The 16,794-nt window shown below is 46.0% G+C and overlaps 2 protein-coding genes across 5 annotated transcripts in view; one reads left to right on the top strand and one right to left on the bottom strand.

Annotated features, from left to right (window-relative positions):
* Positions 1 to 11: 11 nt before the first annotated feature.
* On the bottom strand, positions 12 to 4,239 carry HSPA5 (heat shock protein family A (Hsp70) member 5). The gene is made up of 9 exons (XM_064171055.1): positions 4,145 to 4,239; positions 3,867 to 3,997; positions 3,379 to 3,610; positions 2,965 to 3,102; positions 2,586 to 2,698; positions 2,117 to 2,507; positions 1,610 to 1,847; positions 1,261 to 1,428; positions 12 to 891 (listed from the first exon to the last, which is right to left on the bottom strand). Exons 2-9 carry the CDS (start codon positions 3,980 to 3,982, stop codon positions 332 to 334), a joined length of 1,956 nt encoding a protein of 651 aa, XP_064027125.1. The 5' UTR covers positions 3,983 to 3,997; positions 4,145 to 4,239; the 3' UTR covers positions 12 to 331.
* A 3,899-nt stretch (positions 4,240 to 8,138) lies between these two features.
* The window catches only part of GAPVD1 (GTPase activating protein and VPS9 domains 1), a 31,655-nt gene continuing 22,999 nt past the window's right edge, over positions 8,139 to 16,794 (top strand). For all 4 annotated transcript variants that reach the window (XM_064171658.1, XM_064171657.1, XM_064171656.1 and 1 more), the window contains exons 1-3: positions 8,139 to 8,216; positions 14,784 to 14,999; positions 15,320 to 16,163. In XM_064171658.1, coding sequence (XP_064027728.1) covers positions 14,815 to 14,999; positions 15,320 to 16,163 — 1,029 coding nt within the window. In that variant the 5' untranslated portion in view covers positions 8,139 to 8,216; positions 14,784 to 14,814. The remainder of the gene's footprint in view (positions 8,217 to 14,783; positions 15,000 to 15,319; positions 16,164 to 16,794) is intronic.

The raw sequence follows: 16,794 nt of genomic DNA, 5'->3' as shown, positions 1-16,794 counted from the left end.
CTAGAGTGAAGCCCAGTGTAAATAACAAATTTATTGTGGTCACTTCAGGTAGAAAAGTTCTACACCAAGTTCACACGACCAAGCTGTTAAATAGAATGCTTCCACTGCCACTGCTTCTAAACCCATTTTGCATTTACACTCCCCCCACTACCCTGCCCTCCCCAGACAAGCACCTGCTAATGAAAAGCAGTATACAGCCACTTTGGGCTAGCGTTTCCAGCTCCACTCTCAAGTGAAGATCCAAAGGTACATTCCAAATTAAGAGTTCAATATTTTAAACAAGTGTTCCTGAGTCCAATATATACACACAACATTCGGAGATGCCGGTACTCTACAACTCATCCTTTTCTGCTGCTTCCTCTTCACCGGGGGGAGGGCCAGCACTTCCGTAGAGCTTGCTAACAATTGGCTGCACAACTTCCTCCAGCTCCTTCTTTTTCGCTTTGAAGTCTTCAATGTCTCCATCTTGATGGCTTTCGAGCCATTCAATCTTTTCCTCTACTGCTTTCTCTATTGTTTCTTTGTCATCAGATGACAGCTTCCCACCCAGCTTCTCCTTGTCCCCAATCTGGTTCTTCAGCGAATAGGCATAGCTTTCCAGCTCATTCCGAGCATCAATGCGTTCCTTAAGCTTCTTGTCTTCCTCTGCAAACTTCTCAGCATCATTAACCATCCTCTCAATCTCTTCTGGTGTCAGCCGGTTCTGATCATTTGTGATGGTGATCTTGTTCTTGTTCCCAGTGCCCTTGTCTTCAGCTGTGACACGGAGGATTCCATTCACGTCTATCTCAAAGGTAACCTCAATCTGAGGGACACCACGAGGGGCAGGAGGTATTCCAGTGAGATCAAATGTTCCCAGCAGATGATTGTCCTTTGTGAGGGGACGCTCACCTAGAAAGACACAGGTAGATTTGGTTTCCTTCCTAGCTGTGACTTGTACTTTGCAAAAGCTACAGTCTTACACTTGTTAAATGCAAAGTTTCAATTCCAACCCGAGATCTCTGGACACTTCCTGCAGCATCTGCACTTACTGAGTAGTATTTTGAAATAGAACCATGGACATACATTGAAAAAAGCTGAGACCTTTCAATGCAGGTTAGCGAGTTTGATCAGAGCTGGCACTGTTACCCAACTCTTGTCCATATGGAGATATGTATAACTGTCTAGAAATATCTACTGCCTTTGTGACAAGATGCCAGCAACTATTCAAGTCCCACAGACAGTTCAGCTGTCACATGGGCCTCCACAAGTGACACTTACCTTCATAGACCTTGATTGTCACAGTTGGCTGGTTGTCAGAAGCTGTGGAGAAGATCTGGGACTTCTTGGTGGGAACAACAGTGTTTCTTGGGATCAGTTTAGTCATTACACCTCCAACAGTCTCAATGCCAAGTGTCAGAGGACAGACATCAAGCAACACCAAGTCACCTGTAACAGACCAAGGTTAAATGACAGAACTTGAACCCAAAGGAAACACTATCTCATTACTGTAAACAGGCTCCTGAGCAGCACAAATTTTCAGGGACTACAGAAGTCCTGCTGAATATGTCAGTAACTAATACCCACTACTCAGTCACCACTCTTGATGTAACAGTGAAGGTGTCATTACCTGTATCTTGGTCCCCAGAGAGCACACCGGCCTGGACAGCTGCACCATAGGCCACAGCCTCATCTGGATTAATGCCACGAGAAGGCTCTTTCCCATTGAAAAACTCCTTAACTAGCTGCTGTATTTTGGGAATGCGAGTAGAGCCACCAACAAGAACGATCTCATCGATGTCAGACTTCTTTAGGTCAGAATCTTCCAGTACTTTCTGAACAGGCTTCATAGTGGAACGGAACAGGTCCTAGGAAGACAAAACAGCCCATATTCCCACCTCTGCACTGTGTGGCCTCAGGGTAAAGGCCAACCACTACATAGGGGAAACATCAACTGGCTACGAGTAGCCAGGATGATACTTCAGCTGTTAACATACACAGCTCTAGCTACCCTAGCAGGGAACAGCTGCCTCATTTTTAGTGCAAGCAGAAGTTATTTATACCCCAAAGTGCTGTGTCAAAGTTCACAAGTCTCCAAACTACAGGAGGCAATGTAACTTTACCTTTCTAAACTTACCATGTTCAGCTCCTCGAACTTGGCTCGAGTGAGTGTCTCAGAGAAATCTTCTCCCTCAAAGAAGGATTCAATTTCAATTCTAGCCTGGTGCTGAGATGACAAGGCTCGCTTTGCTTTCTCCACCTCCCGTCTCAACTTCTGCACAGCTCTGTTATCCTTCCTGACATCTTTTCCGGTTTTCTTCTTGTAAAGCTTGATGAAGTGTTCCATAACACGCTGGTCAAAGTCTTCTCCACCCAGGTGAGTGTCACCATTAGTAGCCACAACTTCAAAGACTCCATTATCAATCGTGAGGAGAGAGACATCAAAAGTTCCACCACCCAAGTCAAACACGAGGATGTTCTTCTCCCCCTCTCTCTTGTCCAATCCATAGGCAATGGCAGCAGCCGTTCTGCACAAGGAACAGCCCATTCAGACATCTGTAAACACCACCCCCACCTCCCCAGCAGGCAGAAGTAAAGCTACTTACGGCTCATTAATAATTCTCATCACATTCAGTCCAGCAATAGTACCAGCATCTTTTGTAGCCTGACGCTGAGCATCATTGAAGTAGGCTGGCACAGTAACAACAGCATGAGTAACCTGAAAGAAGAGCAAGGCACAGATTTTGATGAGTAAGACAAAGGCTTGTAAAAACCTTGTAAATAACTACAGCAACACTGAAAATAACTACCCCGTTGTTTTTACAGACAAGTGAAAATACACCATCAGCTGAGCTGCCTGAGGGGCAAGCATCACTGAACCAAGTTCAGCATTGCAAGGCTGGTTCACCAATTCAGCCCCCTCCATATCCTTAGTTTTGTAGAACTGCTGCTTTAGCCTCTTCTTAGCAGTTCTCCTGAACTTACTTTCTTCCCCAAGTAAGCCTCTGCTGTTTCCTTCATCTTTGTCAGGACCATAGCAGAAATTTCTTCAGGAGCAAATGTTTTTGTCTGTCCACCTCCAACATCGACTTGGATATGGGGCTTGGCTTTCTTTTCAACAACCTAGAAAGAACAATATACACTGTTCTGTTTAACCATTCACAGAGTCACCAACACTTGTCTGATCCTTTTTGTCTGGAGATTAAACAACACCTCCATAACATCGACCACTTGAGTACAAGGAACAGCTGTCCACAAACCCCAGCTGTATCACTGCACCCATACCCTCTGTGGAGGGCAAAGGAACTGTATGGTTGCTCAAGAAAGCACCATCATTCAGTAGCATCTTCTGATGGGACATACTGATCCATCTCCCACCCCTCTGCATTCAGAACGCACCTTGAAGGGCAGGTATTTGATGTCCTGTTGCACGGAAGGGTCATTCCATGTGCGGCCGATGAGCCGCTTGGCATCGAACACAGTGTTCTCAGGGTTGGATGTAAGCTGGTTCTTGGCGGCGTCCCCGATCAAGCGCTCCCCCTCGGGCGTGAATGCCACATAGGAAGGCGTGATACGGTTCCCCTGGTCGTTGGCGATGATTTCCACGCGGCCATTCTTGAAGACGCCGACGCTGCAGGGCGGGGGGAGGGGGAGCAGCGCAATCAGGCGACGCTGGGGCCTGCACCCCCTTAGGCTCCTTCCTTCCGCCCTCACTAGGTCCCACAGCCCATTCCCCCCACGCCGCTCTAAGGCCCAGCACCCCCATGGGCCCACAAGCCCAGCCGTGCCCCCCCATCCCCCGGAGAACAAACAGCCTCCGCAGGCCCACAAGCCCAGCTGCTTCCCCAAAGCCCAGCTGCTCCCTGCCGATCCCGCTCCCCACGCACCAGGAGTAGGTGGTGCCGAGGTCGATGCCCACCACCGTGCCCACGTCCTCCTTCTTCTCCTCGTCGTCCGCCCGAGCGGCGACCACCAGCAGCAACGCCAGCAGAAAGCGCCTCATGTCGGCCGCAGTACCCTGCAGAAACCGCCGGTCACAAAATGGAGGCGCCACGTGAGCGCCCGCCGCCGCGCGGCCCGCCCGGCTCCCATCCCTCCCCCCCCCCCCCCACCGCACTAGGCCGCGCAGCCCCGGGACCCTCCAGGCCCCCATCACCGCTCTTACCGTCACCACAGCACCGCCGCACCCCAAACTGCTGCTGAACGCCCAGGCCCTGCCGCCCGTCCTTATATATCTTCCGTTACTCCTTCGTGGAGGCTCTTCATTGGCTACGGAGCCCGCGCTGGAGCGTCCCCATTGGCTGGCTGCTCCTAAGCTGGCCTGCCTTGATTGGTGAGAAGCAGGCGGTCCCTCTGACACGCCTGGCGCGGCGCCCTCCTGCCAGCTCATTGGTTCACCCTGCCGGCGTCGCGGACCTATCCATAAGGAAACGTGAGCCAAGCGGAGGGAGCCTATTGGCTGGGGGCAGCCGCCATGGCTAGGCCAGGGCAGGAGACGAGGGGGGGAACTGGGACGGGACGGGACTTTCTGGAAGTTTCCATGGTTACCGACCCCGGGTGGTCAGAGCCCACCATGGTCAGGGGTCTGCTCTGAGTGCCCACGCATCCGCGACGGCTCCCACCCCAGAGTACCCACAGCAGCCTTGGCAGCACCCCCGGGGCTGCCGGGACACCATGAGAGGAGCAAGAGGAGGCAGGAGCAGTGCCAAGGCCTGCTCGGGTCTTGTGAACATTTCCATTTACAGCCGAGCAGGGCCCGATTCAGCCCAGACCCCCGAGCCTGCAATCAAACACCCCTTAGCCCCCAGCCCTGACCAGCTGCCAAAGCGCAGTGGACTTGGCAATAATGCAGCCACCGCTCCTGGGAGGCACGGGTTCCTCCCCTGGTGCTTCAGAGTGTGGACCCCAGCTGGGGCCCTTCCCTGGACAAGTGCCATATGCCCTGCATAGCCCAACTGGAAAGCCATCAGGTCTCTCAGGGAAGGCACTTGGCACCTTCTGAACTCTGATATCTTACACTGAGTCACCATGTCCTCACTCAGATGTAACTTACTACACAATGTTACTTCAGTGTTACATCATTTCCTTGGCTTTTCTGAGCGAGGGATCTTCATCAGAGGTCCCAAGCATTTGAGATCCATCCAGGTCAGTCCTGTGTGATAGAGGTAATAGGTTTGGCTGCACCATTGCCATCCATTGGCTTACAAGTCCGTGGATCATGCATAACATATGTTACCTACATGATTAAAGTTAAAACTGCCTTTTAGAGGAAAAAATACAACTACCAAACTCCAAATTAATAAAAACAATGTTTGAGTGGTTGAAGTGAGAGATTAGAAGTTCATTCACCTTTTGGAGATCAGATCTGAAATCTGGCAGCAACAGGGGTAATCCTAGTGTAAACACTTGAGTAATTGTAGTATAAAAAAATGGTTGCAAATCATAGAATCAACCAGGTTGGAAGAGACCTCCAAGATCATCCAGTCCAACCTAGCACCCAGCCCTAGCCAGTCAACTAGACCATGGCACCGAGTGCCTCATCCAGTCTTTTCTTGAAGACCTCCAGGGACAGTGAGAGAGAAAGAGACACCACCTTGGTTTTCAGGCAGCATTCTGTGGTGTAAATGAATTGTGTTTAAGAGTTACCTCTTCTGCTAGCAAGGCCTAGGCCAGATGCCTTGATCTCTTACAGCTGTGAAGTGAAACATTCTCAAAAGTCTTTGTTGCTCAGCAAACATGTGGAAATGCCACTTTGATCTTGATACTGTTCTTTCTGTTTCACAGTATGTTTTGTATCCTTTATAGCTGTGCTTCTAATTTTCGTGTTGTAGTATCTCTGCTTTGCATTCACATTGATTTGATTTTCTTCTTTTAAGAATCCTGAGATGTCTGGTGTAAATTATTGACCTTAGTCCATAGAAGAGTATTACCTCTTAATGTGACCTACATGTCCTCAGAACTGTAAATAATATTGCAAGCATTTTATTTCTTCTTAGGAAACCTTGTGCAGGCAAGGAGGGCAGTTTCATACTTCTATGCCCTGGGCTTATTTTCCTCTGCTCTCTATGGGGAGTGATGTGGTAAATACAGCTAGTGTTTTGTGTTACTGTTGGGAATATGGTATGGTGACCTCATTGCTGTCTACAACTACCTGAAGGGACATTGTAGCCAGGTGGGGGTGGCCTCTTCTCCCAGACAACCAGCAATAGAACAAGGGGACACAGTCTCACGTTGTGCCAGGGGAGGTCTAGGCTGGATGTTAGGAGGAAGTTCTTTGACAGAGAGAGTGATTGGCATTGGAATGGGCTGCCCAGGGAGGTGGTGGAGGCACCCTGGAGGTCTTGAAGAAAAGACTGGATGAGGCACTTAGTGCCATGGTCTGGTTGACTGGCTAGGGCTGGGTGCTAGGTTGGACTGTCTGATCTCGGAGGTCTCTTCCAACCTGGTTGATTCTATGCTTCTATGACAGCCAGCTGTATGGTACCAGGAGTAACAGTTTGCTGGTGCCTTGTGTGTTTTGGCTTAATGAACACCTTTTTTTCTTTTTTTTATTTGGTTACATTTCAGTTTGTCATAGTTGTTTCTAGAAAGATGTTAGGATAGTAGAATTTCAGTTACATAAGACATTCTCTTTCATCAGAGAAGAGAATTCAGGGCAGTAACTGTGTCAGTTGAAGACAGATAATATTTCTGAGTGCGAGCAATACCAAGTTTAAACATTTGGCTTTTGTTTTGAGCTCCCTTTTGGGAAGAGCTTTGCAGATAACTTAGACATAAAAAGAAAGCAGCTGTGGCAGCTCAGGGGTGTCTTTTTCCCATGGAAATTACTTTTTCTCACAGAATGCCAGGGAACCCTTTGGTCCTTGGGGATTTGTGGTGCTGGGTGACATTTGGAGCCTTGGCCAATAGCTGGCGTTGTACCCTGTAACAGGCGGCCCTCTCCATGGGAACTATGTCATGCTAACCTAGGCTGCAGATGGTAGGGATGTGCCTCCCTCCGACTGCCTTTTCTCTCCCTTCCGAGAACAAAGCTTCTCAAATCCACTGTTGGGACATTTTTTCACATAGTAAATATGTTCTGCTATTTAGTTTTTCCGTAATATTTCTACAGGATGTAATATTTGGCTTGAGTGTGTTGTGAGGAGCAATCATATGCATTGGAAGTTGTGGTTTTGGTCCCCGCAGATCAATGGCAGCATGACCTCACCATGTTCTTCTGTCAGTCTGAGCCTCTTGTTTCTGTGTGCAGTTACACCAGGCCCTGCCACATGTCAGTGAGAATTTCTGAGAATCTCAAAAACAAGGGCAAAGTGAGAATCCTTCTGTGGCTGTATTGCGTTAATGAGGTCTTAGGCTGCAGTTACATATGTTGCTATTTATGATGAAGCAACAGCCATTATCTGGCTGGGTTGCTCCACACACTTTCCACTTGGCATACGTGCCTGTTAACAACCTTCACTGTGCTTTTTGAACCACTGTAATGGCCAGCACTTACAGATCTGACCTGTCAGTAGAACACCTGGAGGTGAAGTGCACTGTATAGAGATCACAGGATCACAGATGTCTTATAGCTAAGTGCTGGCTACCTCAACTGCTTGTGCAACAGGGGTTGTGCATCAAGAAGTGCTTGCAAAATGCCTAATTCCCCTCTGACACAACCCAAACCAGTCCACACTAAATGGATAGAGCAGTCCTCCAAGCCCCAGCACTGAGTCTGCACTCTTCTTACTCTCCACAATGTATTTTATTTCCTTCTTTATCTCGTCCTGCTCTGCTTGTGCTTTCACATCAGCTCAGAGGGGTGAGTTGCTGCTGAAGGTGGAGGGTCTGCCATAGGGTCTGTGATGTTGGAGGGTCTGTAACTCTTTCTGCATTTCTGCAGTTCTTTGATTCTATGACACCGTCAGAGTCCCCCGCCCCTCGGAGCCCAACTGCAGCTCTCGGGGCTGAAAACCTGTCCGAAAGGGCATGCGCTGGGCAAAGAGAGGTGCTGTTTGAGAACTTATTACATACAATGGGTGCGTGGAATGAGGCGGGTGGCGAAGCATGGGCCCGGCCCGAGCGGGGACCACAGACTGGGCTCCGTTCCGCTGTCGATCCTCCCGGCCCCGGCCAGGGGACTACATGTCCCAGGAGCGCGGCCGCCGTTCCCGCCCGCCGCCTGCGCAGTGCCGCGCCGCGCCTGGCCCGGGGCCGCAGCGGGAGCCGGGCGGCGGCGGAGCCGGAGCGCTGGCCAGGTAAGGAGCCACGCTTGTACCCCATCTTTTCGCTGCGGCTTAGTTTCTCCCAGCACCCCTCGTTGCTCTGAGGAGGAGGAAGGCCGGGGAGCAGCGAGGAAGGACGAAGGAAGGCCAGGCCAGGCCGCCCCGCCGGGCTGGGGCCTGACAAAACCCTTCGGTTTTTCAGGGGAGCGAGCGGGAAGGCGGGCGCGCTCTGGGAGACCGAGCCTTGGGTCGGTAGGCTGCATGTACGTCGGTTTAACCCTAGGGAGTGGGTTTTGACAGGGGCCATGTGCGGTGTGGGCTCGGCGTGGGTAGCGGCGGGGGGCACCCAGCGAAGTTGGTCGTGAGGTTTCTTCGAGTGTTGACCTGCGTCTTTCCCCTGCCAGCCGCCGGCGGCCCGCCCCAGCTCGACCTGCCGTGTTAGTGCCGGAGAACCGGTAGTTCTGGAGCTTTGCGGGGTTATTCGGAAAATTGAAGCGCTTGGCGTTTGGGCCCTCCCGCTCTCGGCCACGGCGGGACCGGGCGGCGAGCCGCTGTGGGAGCAGCTCGCCGTGAATATCGGCTGCGACTGTCCTTTGTGGCTTCTGTGTCGCCAGGTTTAAAGCTTGTAACTTCACGAGTATCCTGAGTTCCTTTTTCTCATTATTTGTTTGTTTGTTGCTAACGGACTCTCAGTGCTGGAGAACTTATCCAGCGAGTGTATTTTTCTTGCAAAGTCATGATACGGTGCTCTGGAGGAAGGGAGCCGCTACGGTGAAGCTCTCAAAGCACGCATGTGACACTGTGCTTACTGATAGGTAGAATGCTATTTTTGTGGACAATGCAGTTGACTCACAAATAGAAGCTGCAGTTTGAAAATGTCAAAGCAGGGAATGGCACTGACGGCACATGAAATCTGAAATGCTGATCTTCTGTGGAAGCAGCAGGACGATGGTTTTAGGAAACTGAGTTCTAAACTGCTGCTGCTATGGAAGGTTCCAAGTTATTTAAGATACTTGATAGGAAAGTGTTGGTGTGAGACTTGTCAGGGCCTGGAGAATATACTCTGTCCTCAGCAGCAGTTACCTTTCATGGTGGACTGTGGGTGAGAAGTTTCAATGAGGAAGGAAGCTACTCTTGAGAGAAGGGGCTGGGAACAGGTTTTTGTCAGTTTGAGCAGCTTCAAGTTCTGCACTTCTGAATAAAAGTTATTAGCATGACTCCTTATGTAAGGGGAACTCCTCTTTCTAGCATCACAAGCTTTTGTTGACTTTATGCAATGCTGTAATACCAAAATAGTTTAGCAGCCAACTAATGCCTGTCTGTTACAGGTAAGTTCTGTTAAGGGGCATGAGAAATGAGGTATCCCTGTCACATACATCTCGCTGGATAGATAGTATGTTCAGTGGTAGGTACAGGGCAGAAACAAACTTGAGGTATAAGTTTCTTATTAATATTGATTAGGTAGTTGATCTGTAGCAAATTGAAATGTGTTTTGCATGTTGTATGTGGGGTTTTAGGTGGCAAGTATTGTAATGTGAGAGTTCAGCAGATAAGTTCTAGGTTGTGGTGAACTGTACACCTGAAAAATGGCCTTTTTTAGCTTATCTGTGGGAGATAGTCTTTCCGCTTATGTAAAGAAATAGGACTCGTTAGTTATTACCATAAATATTAATGAAGAAAGAGGTACTTCATCTGGGGTGAAGTAGCTATTCAGGAAGCTATTCAGCCTTGCTTAGGAATTATTTTTCAGTAAGATGGAGTGATTTCATTTTTGCCTTGCCCTGCCCTGTCTATGGTAGATCTGCCCAAACTTGCTTTGGAGGTTGAGTCTTGCATAGTGAGACTCAGGAGGAGCAAATAACCCTGAGCAGGAAATGCTGGAGGAGGAAGAGAACTCTGGTGTACTAGTAGTGCTTAGTACTTAATCTCTTTTCTGTCAGATGAATTGCAGAAATATTCAATAGAGATGTCATTTGTTCCTGTGTGCCCCAGTACAAACCCACATAGTTTGTAAGGTGGAGTTCAGAACCTAAAGATTAAATGTAGTGTTTTTCAGGACTTCTAAATGCAGGAAGCAATCTCTGTCCTGTGTTCATCAATGGCACAGATTGTCTTGGGTTTTGAATAAACTTATGTCACGCTGATGGCAGGACAAAGCATCTTAGATGCTGTCAGGTCATGCAGTTTTTGTTTTTGATATGGTGGAGCATCATGAAGTGAAATTGTCTGAATTGTTGTCCTAAGCATCTCTTGCTGTGCCTCAGCTTTTTGTAGGTTATCACAGTATCACAGTATTATTAGGATTGGAAGAGACCTCACAGATCATCAAGTCCAACCCTTTACCACAGAGCTCAAGGCTAGACCATGGCACCAAGTGCCACGTCCAATCTTGCCTTGAACAGCCCCAGGGACGGCGACTCCACCACCTCCCCAGGCAGCCCATTCCAGTTACTAAGCATCTTGAAATAACTGACAACAAAATGAGATGTTTTCATATAAAAATTAAATTGCCAGGATTGAAAACCAATTTGCACATAGCAGGAGCTACATATTATGCACTGTTTCTTCAGCTAGAGCAGACTGTTGGATACCTAAATTTCCTGAACCATCTCCTTTATGCAACTATGTGCAGACATCCATTATTTCAGGTATGGTGCATGGTGGTCATAAAGCAGGTAACTGGATAATTATGGGCACCTTTTTGGTTTGTGTGAAACTGATAACAGCATTCTGAATTAGCTCACTCTGCTCCAGCACTGCCTTTGCTGTTACCAAATATGTTACTGGCTAACTGCTCCTGTCCTGAGCACTGATGTGGAGTCAATGGCTTGGGAAGGTGAGAGCATGCAACTGTTGTTGTTTTGTACTGATCATAAAAGGAAGAGGTTTTCAGAGAAGAGCAATGTGTCAGGTAGGTGTGTTAGCTGCGCAGTAGTTTCTTCTTTCAAGACCAGTGGTGTTAATACCAGTCTCTGAAGAGAGTAACAGTGTGTGCACCTTGCTCAACTAGGTGCTTGGGATTTTCTTTACTATGCTGCAAACATTCTTTATGTTAAAACTACCTGCTTTGTACTTCTAGGCTTCTCAAATGTCTTCCAGAAACTTAAGGCAAAGACAGTAGTTTGCAGTGTTGCTTCCTGCATTGGTGCAACTTCAGAATAATTCCTTTTTCAAAACTGGTCAATGAGAGTGAGGCATTCCTCTTCAGAGGTGCATTTCAGTAGCAGTACCAGCAATCAGATTAGATTGATTTTTATGAAGGATTATCAAGATGGGAAACCTGCTGGTCCTTTTTTATTGTACATAAGGTAAAAACTGCTGTCATGCAGTTGACTTCCTGCAGATCAACAGGAAAATCCTGTGGATTTTCACAGTTCTTGACAAAGCAGTGGCACTTACTAACCTGATGCGCTTCAGTTCCAGATCAGTTCTCCTCTTGCTTCCGTTGTTTCTGGTGTTCTGCAGTAGAGACAGGCACAGAGGTAGTGGCCAATTGATAGGCTATTACCAAGCAGTCATGGAACCAGTATATTTAGATGTGCAGATACAGGTAGTGGGAGTCTTGTGGGAGCCTTGTTTTATTTTGGGCCTGAAGTTCACTGTGGCAATTAGATTACAAACAATTAGAGCACACAGCAGTGTGCAGCTTCAAACAGTTACTCAGTGCTTTAGAGTCTCTGTTTAATAGCCAGGATGCTTTGTCATGAGGAGATGCCCAAACTGTTTGTATGTTAGGTGGTGGCTTCACTTTCTGAGAATGTGAGGCCAGTGCTGTCTTTTCGTTTGTTCCAAGCAGCATTGCAGATGGTAAAGTATTGTTTTGCAGTACTGTCTAACACTTTCTACTGATTCATCGTTCCTTTTGCTCACTGAATGGGTAGATTATATATATGTGTATTAGGACTCTGGGCTGTATGAACATTTTATTTGCTTTCTGAGTATTAACTGATTTATTTAAATATTTCTTTTATTTTTAAAATTATCTATAGCTCTAGGAAAGGCTACCAGCAATTGAACTGCTATTTTGGTAATCATAACTTACAAAACAAAGTGTGTTGTTTCCAGGACACCTTTCTTTCTTTTGCTGACTAGGATTTTGGAATTTGCCCCCCGGGCTCTCAGGCTGAAAGCTGTTGCCCCATCCTTGATGCTGAAAACATCTTCTCTAGTAAAAAAACAAAAGACACTAAGTGAAACAGTGAGAGAAATTACTTGTAAGTATACCAGACACCTCAAATGCTGTTTAATCAGCTTTTCAACTGTTAAATGCGTTTATGACAAGTGACACAAAAATAGAAAGCTGATTTGAAATTTGGCAAGGCAAAGGTGTAGGAATGCAGGCTAAGTCCCCAGGCTGTTTGTAGGGGTGTCCCATGTGGGTTCCCTGCGCTTTCCCAAAACTTGCTTACAAGTAGGAGAATCATTTGGACTAACTTTCTGTCTGGAAAAGTGGAGTCTGGGGGTGGACACCTTAAAATGGAAAATGCCAACTAAAACTGTTGCAGTTTAATAAACTCTGAGCAACTCCTGAGTACAGCCTTGCAGTGGGAAGTGTCTGAAATCACAGAAGGTAGTTGTGCAGATCTTGTGGATGTGCATTTTTGTGGATGCAGAATCTTTTTCCTGCAAGATACCAACCGCTCATAACCTACTACTGTGTTTGCAGGCTGTACCAGTTTTAATGTGATTTCTTTTTGCAAGCCTTAAAATTCTAAAAATAAATTTGTTGCACAGAGTCATTATTTGCTTTTCAGAGAGCTTTGGCAGTCGTGTTGGAGTTTATTTTTGTAATAATTTCTCTGAGGCCATCCTAGTTAAAAACATCTAAATTATTCCTTCAGGTTCCTTGCTTAATCTCACCTTTGGATGCACAAACTGTAACCACTGGTTAGGGTTGCTGGATATTATTTGAGGTGGGTTTGGTGGCATGGTTTTGAGAGCTTTACAGTGTTGTCTGTAGTTGCTAAGAATGGCTTTTAAGCCATCAGGTGTAATGAAACTGCAATTCTTAACGTGTAAAGACTTGTGACAGCATCTCTTGTTGTCTCTGCTAGGGTTTTGGGTGTGAAGTTAAAATTGTAGAAGAATGAACTTAATTACACACACAAGGAGCAGTGATGCTTGTCAGTGGCCCTGGTTTTTATACTTTCTCCACATACTGAAAAAAAGGCCAACAAATGTAAAACCTGTGTCTAATTATGGACCTAATCTGTATTCTTCAGAGTGGATCATCTCCTGCAATGCTGAGCGGTGAACCGCAGATCTTTTAAATGCTGCAAGGGGAGAGCATTAGGCCAATTCTTGGTACCCTATTTGTAGTTTCTCAAGCATGGAGTAAATGATATTGTGGAGCAAGGCTCCTCTCAAATCAGTATAGCTTGTGGGAAGTAAGTTTTTCATTTAGCTGTAGTGGGGCTTTGAAGGGTTCATTGCCAGATCCTCTGACAGCTCTGACATATATCCATTACCAACACATCTGACAGACAGCTGTTGTGAATCATATCTGCATCGACCCCTTTTTCTTCCCAAATTAGCTAGTGGGGCTGATAGTTCTGGTGGGGAAGATGTAAAGCAAGTAATCATTAATTCCATGGAAACATAATGTGATCTGCATGAGTCTACCATTCCCCTTGTCAGCATTAATGCAGTTGATATATTTTTTTCTGCCATAATTTTTAGATGGATTAGCTCCTTGAACTTGTTTTGAATGGTGGTGTACTCTTTTGTTAATCTAACTGGTAACTAAAATGTTTCCTAAAGATAAGTTAGAGCTGATGTTACATAAAAAAAGTTTGCATGAATTTTTGTCCTTGATGTGCAATGAAGCCTACAGTTGTTTTCTTTTTTTTCCCCCTCTCTTTAAAACAAAATTTTTTGGATTGTGGCCCAAATAAATATGTTTTGAATTGAAATATTTGAGGATTCTTTTCTGAATGAATTCTGCTGTTGAGCATAGTCTCCAGACTTATTTCCAATTTCTGCCTTGTAGGACTATCAATACTATTTGATTTATTAAAAAAAAGCCCTGTTATTATTTAACATTTTTAGCAGAAAAGACCAATGTCAGGAGCTTTGTGCTTCTTATGTGTAGGTGGTGGGGGTGTTTGTTTTATGAGGCCAGAGATAAGCACACCCGAGCCCTGTGTTAGGTGGATGTGCTTTGGGAAAAAGCAGTAGATGCAGAAACATCTCTGTCTCTTCACAATACAGTGAGTCCTCATCATCTCCCTGCATTTGTCACCTAAAATGCCACATCCCTCCAAGGAATGGGCAGCTTTTTGCCTCTTGTATTGGAAGTGTGGTTCAGGAGTTTTGTGGTGCAAGTTGAAAATATTTGCTACTATGTAAGTTTCCCTGATATGCCGATGTAACAAGGGGCTAAGGAAATTGACAATTAGTAAATCTAGCATTATTAAAGAGTGACCTGATCGTTAAGAGATTGGCTGTAGTTTTGAGAGAGTATTAATGTGCTAAGATGGTAGTGCCACAGCAGTATTTGTTGTTCAAGTTTGTGTTTGAGAGCTGCTCACCACTTCTTGGGGCTGGCAGAACTTGTTCCCTAACTGTCAGAATTCACCCGCTCCATTTTCTGTCTCTCAGTGCATGCTGTGTGACCCGCTGGCTGCCCAAAATGGTGAAGCTGGACATACACACCCTGGCCCATCACCTCAAGCAGGAGCGGCTCTATGTGAACTCAGAAAAGCAACTCATCCAAAGGCTCAATGCAGATGTGTTAAAGACAGCTGAGAAGCTGTACCGCACGGCGTGGATTTCCAAGCAGCAGAGGATTAACTTGGACAGACTGATCATAACAAGGTGACTTGGGAGGTGGTTCTGGGGAGAACGAGCTCTCGAACTTCTGTGAGTTGCAGCAAATCCATCACATTTTTCATACTTAGTATCTGGAGCCTTTTCTGTACTGATCATAAAAATAGTGAGGTTTTTAAAGCTAGTCTCAACTAGGGAAGCAGGCTCACCTGAAACTTGATAGCTGGCAACAAACTCTACCGCTTACTGAATTTTTATGAACTTCATGGACAGACTTTTCCTTGGTGGGAGTCTTGTTAATGAATTGACCACGTGGCATTGCAAAGTTTGCTTAAGAGTTACTAAACTACTTTGTTTTTCCTTTGCAGTGCTGAAGCCTCTCCTGCTGAATGTTGCCAGCATGCAAAAATCTTGGAGGACACGCAGTTTGTGGATGGATATAAGCAGTTGGGATTTCAGGAGACCGCTTATGGAGAATTCCTAAACAGACTGAGAGAAAACCCTAGGCTTATTTCATCCTGTCTGGTGGCTGGAGAGAAGCTCAATCAGGACAACACTCAGAGTGTCATTCACACAGTCTTTACCTCCATTTATGGCAACTGCATCATGCAGGAGGATGAGAGCTACCTCCTCCAGGTTCTCCGTTACTTGATTGAATTTGAACTGAAGGAAAGTGACAACCCAAGGCGGCTGCTGAGGCGAGGCACCTGTGCCTTCAGCATCTTATTCAAACTTTTCTCTGAAGGACTCTTTTCTGCAAAGCTTTTTCTTACTGCAACTTTACATGAGCCGATCATGCAGCTTCTGGTTGAAGATGAAGACCACCTGGAAACAGATCCAAACAAGTTAATTGAAAGATTCTCCCCAGTACAACAGGAAAAGTTATTTGGAGAGAAAGGCACAGAAAAGTTCAAGCAAAGAGTCCAAGAGATGGTTGACTCCAATGAGGCCAAGCTGGTGACCTTAGTGAACAAATTCATTGGCTATCTCAAACAAAACACATACTGTTTTCCTCACAGCTTGAGATGGATTGTGTCACAAATGTACAAAACACTGTCATGTGTAGATAGGCTGGAAGTTGGGGAGGTCAGAGCAATGTGCACAGATCTTCTTCTAGCGTGTTTCATTTGCCCTGCAATTGTTAACCCAGAACAGTATGGGATCATTTCTGATGCTCCTATAAATGAGGTGGCAAGATTTAATCTGATGCAGGTATGATTGACTTTAAAATAATCTTAAAAAAAAAAGGCATGAGAAATTTTCTTTGGCCTTTTTTTTTCCCACTAGAATGAATTTTACTGCAGAAAAGGTGAAGGTACTGTCTCTCCTACCTATAAGGTGAAAGCGAACAAAATAGTTGTGTTAATCATTGCTGAAAAGACACACTGTAGAGTTTATCTTTGTGCTTAAAATACTGACTTAGAAGAATTTATAGAATGTGTTAATTTATCTCTTTGAAGGGTTTCCATTTTAAGGGGTGGAAACTAAAGTGAAAATGTGACTATAAGATTCTGGAATGTGTGTAAATGTTGTGCTGTTATTGCCACTGTTAAATATTATGCCAGGTATTGCACAAAATCATGAAATGTTTTGCTGAACAAACCTTGTCTGGTGGTAATTGCCAGTGCATCTAGTGGGTAACAATCTCTTGCTTCAGTAGACTTTAGAATATTCTTCAGCCTTCAAGACAATTTTTTGTCTGTGTGCAAATACTTGAGCAATGTAATGATAGAGGTAGAAGTGTAGTCTGAAGGTATGAAGTAAGACTTGTCTGGCAGAGCATATTCCCTACACAAGTCACAAAGCCTGCTTTTTAGTGTTGTCTGTAAACTGGATAGTGAGT

This window comes from Pogoniulus pusillus, chromosome 35, assembly GCF_015220805.1.
Source record: "Pogoniulus pusillus isolate bPogPus1 chromosome 35, bPogPus1.pri, whole genome shotgun sequence".
Classification (NCBI taxonomy): Eukaryota; Metazoa; Chordata; class Aves; order Piciformes; family Lybiidae; genus Pogoniulus; species Pogoniulus pusillus.
Note: the sequence above shows the minus strand (reverse complement) of the source record. Positions and strands in the feature narration are given on the sequence as shown.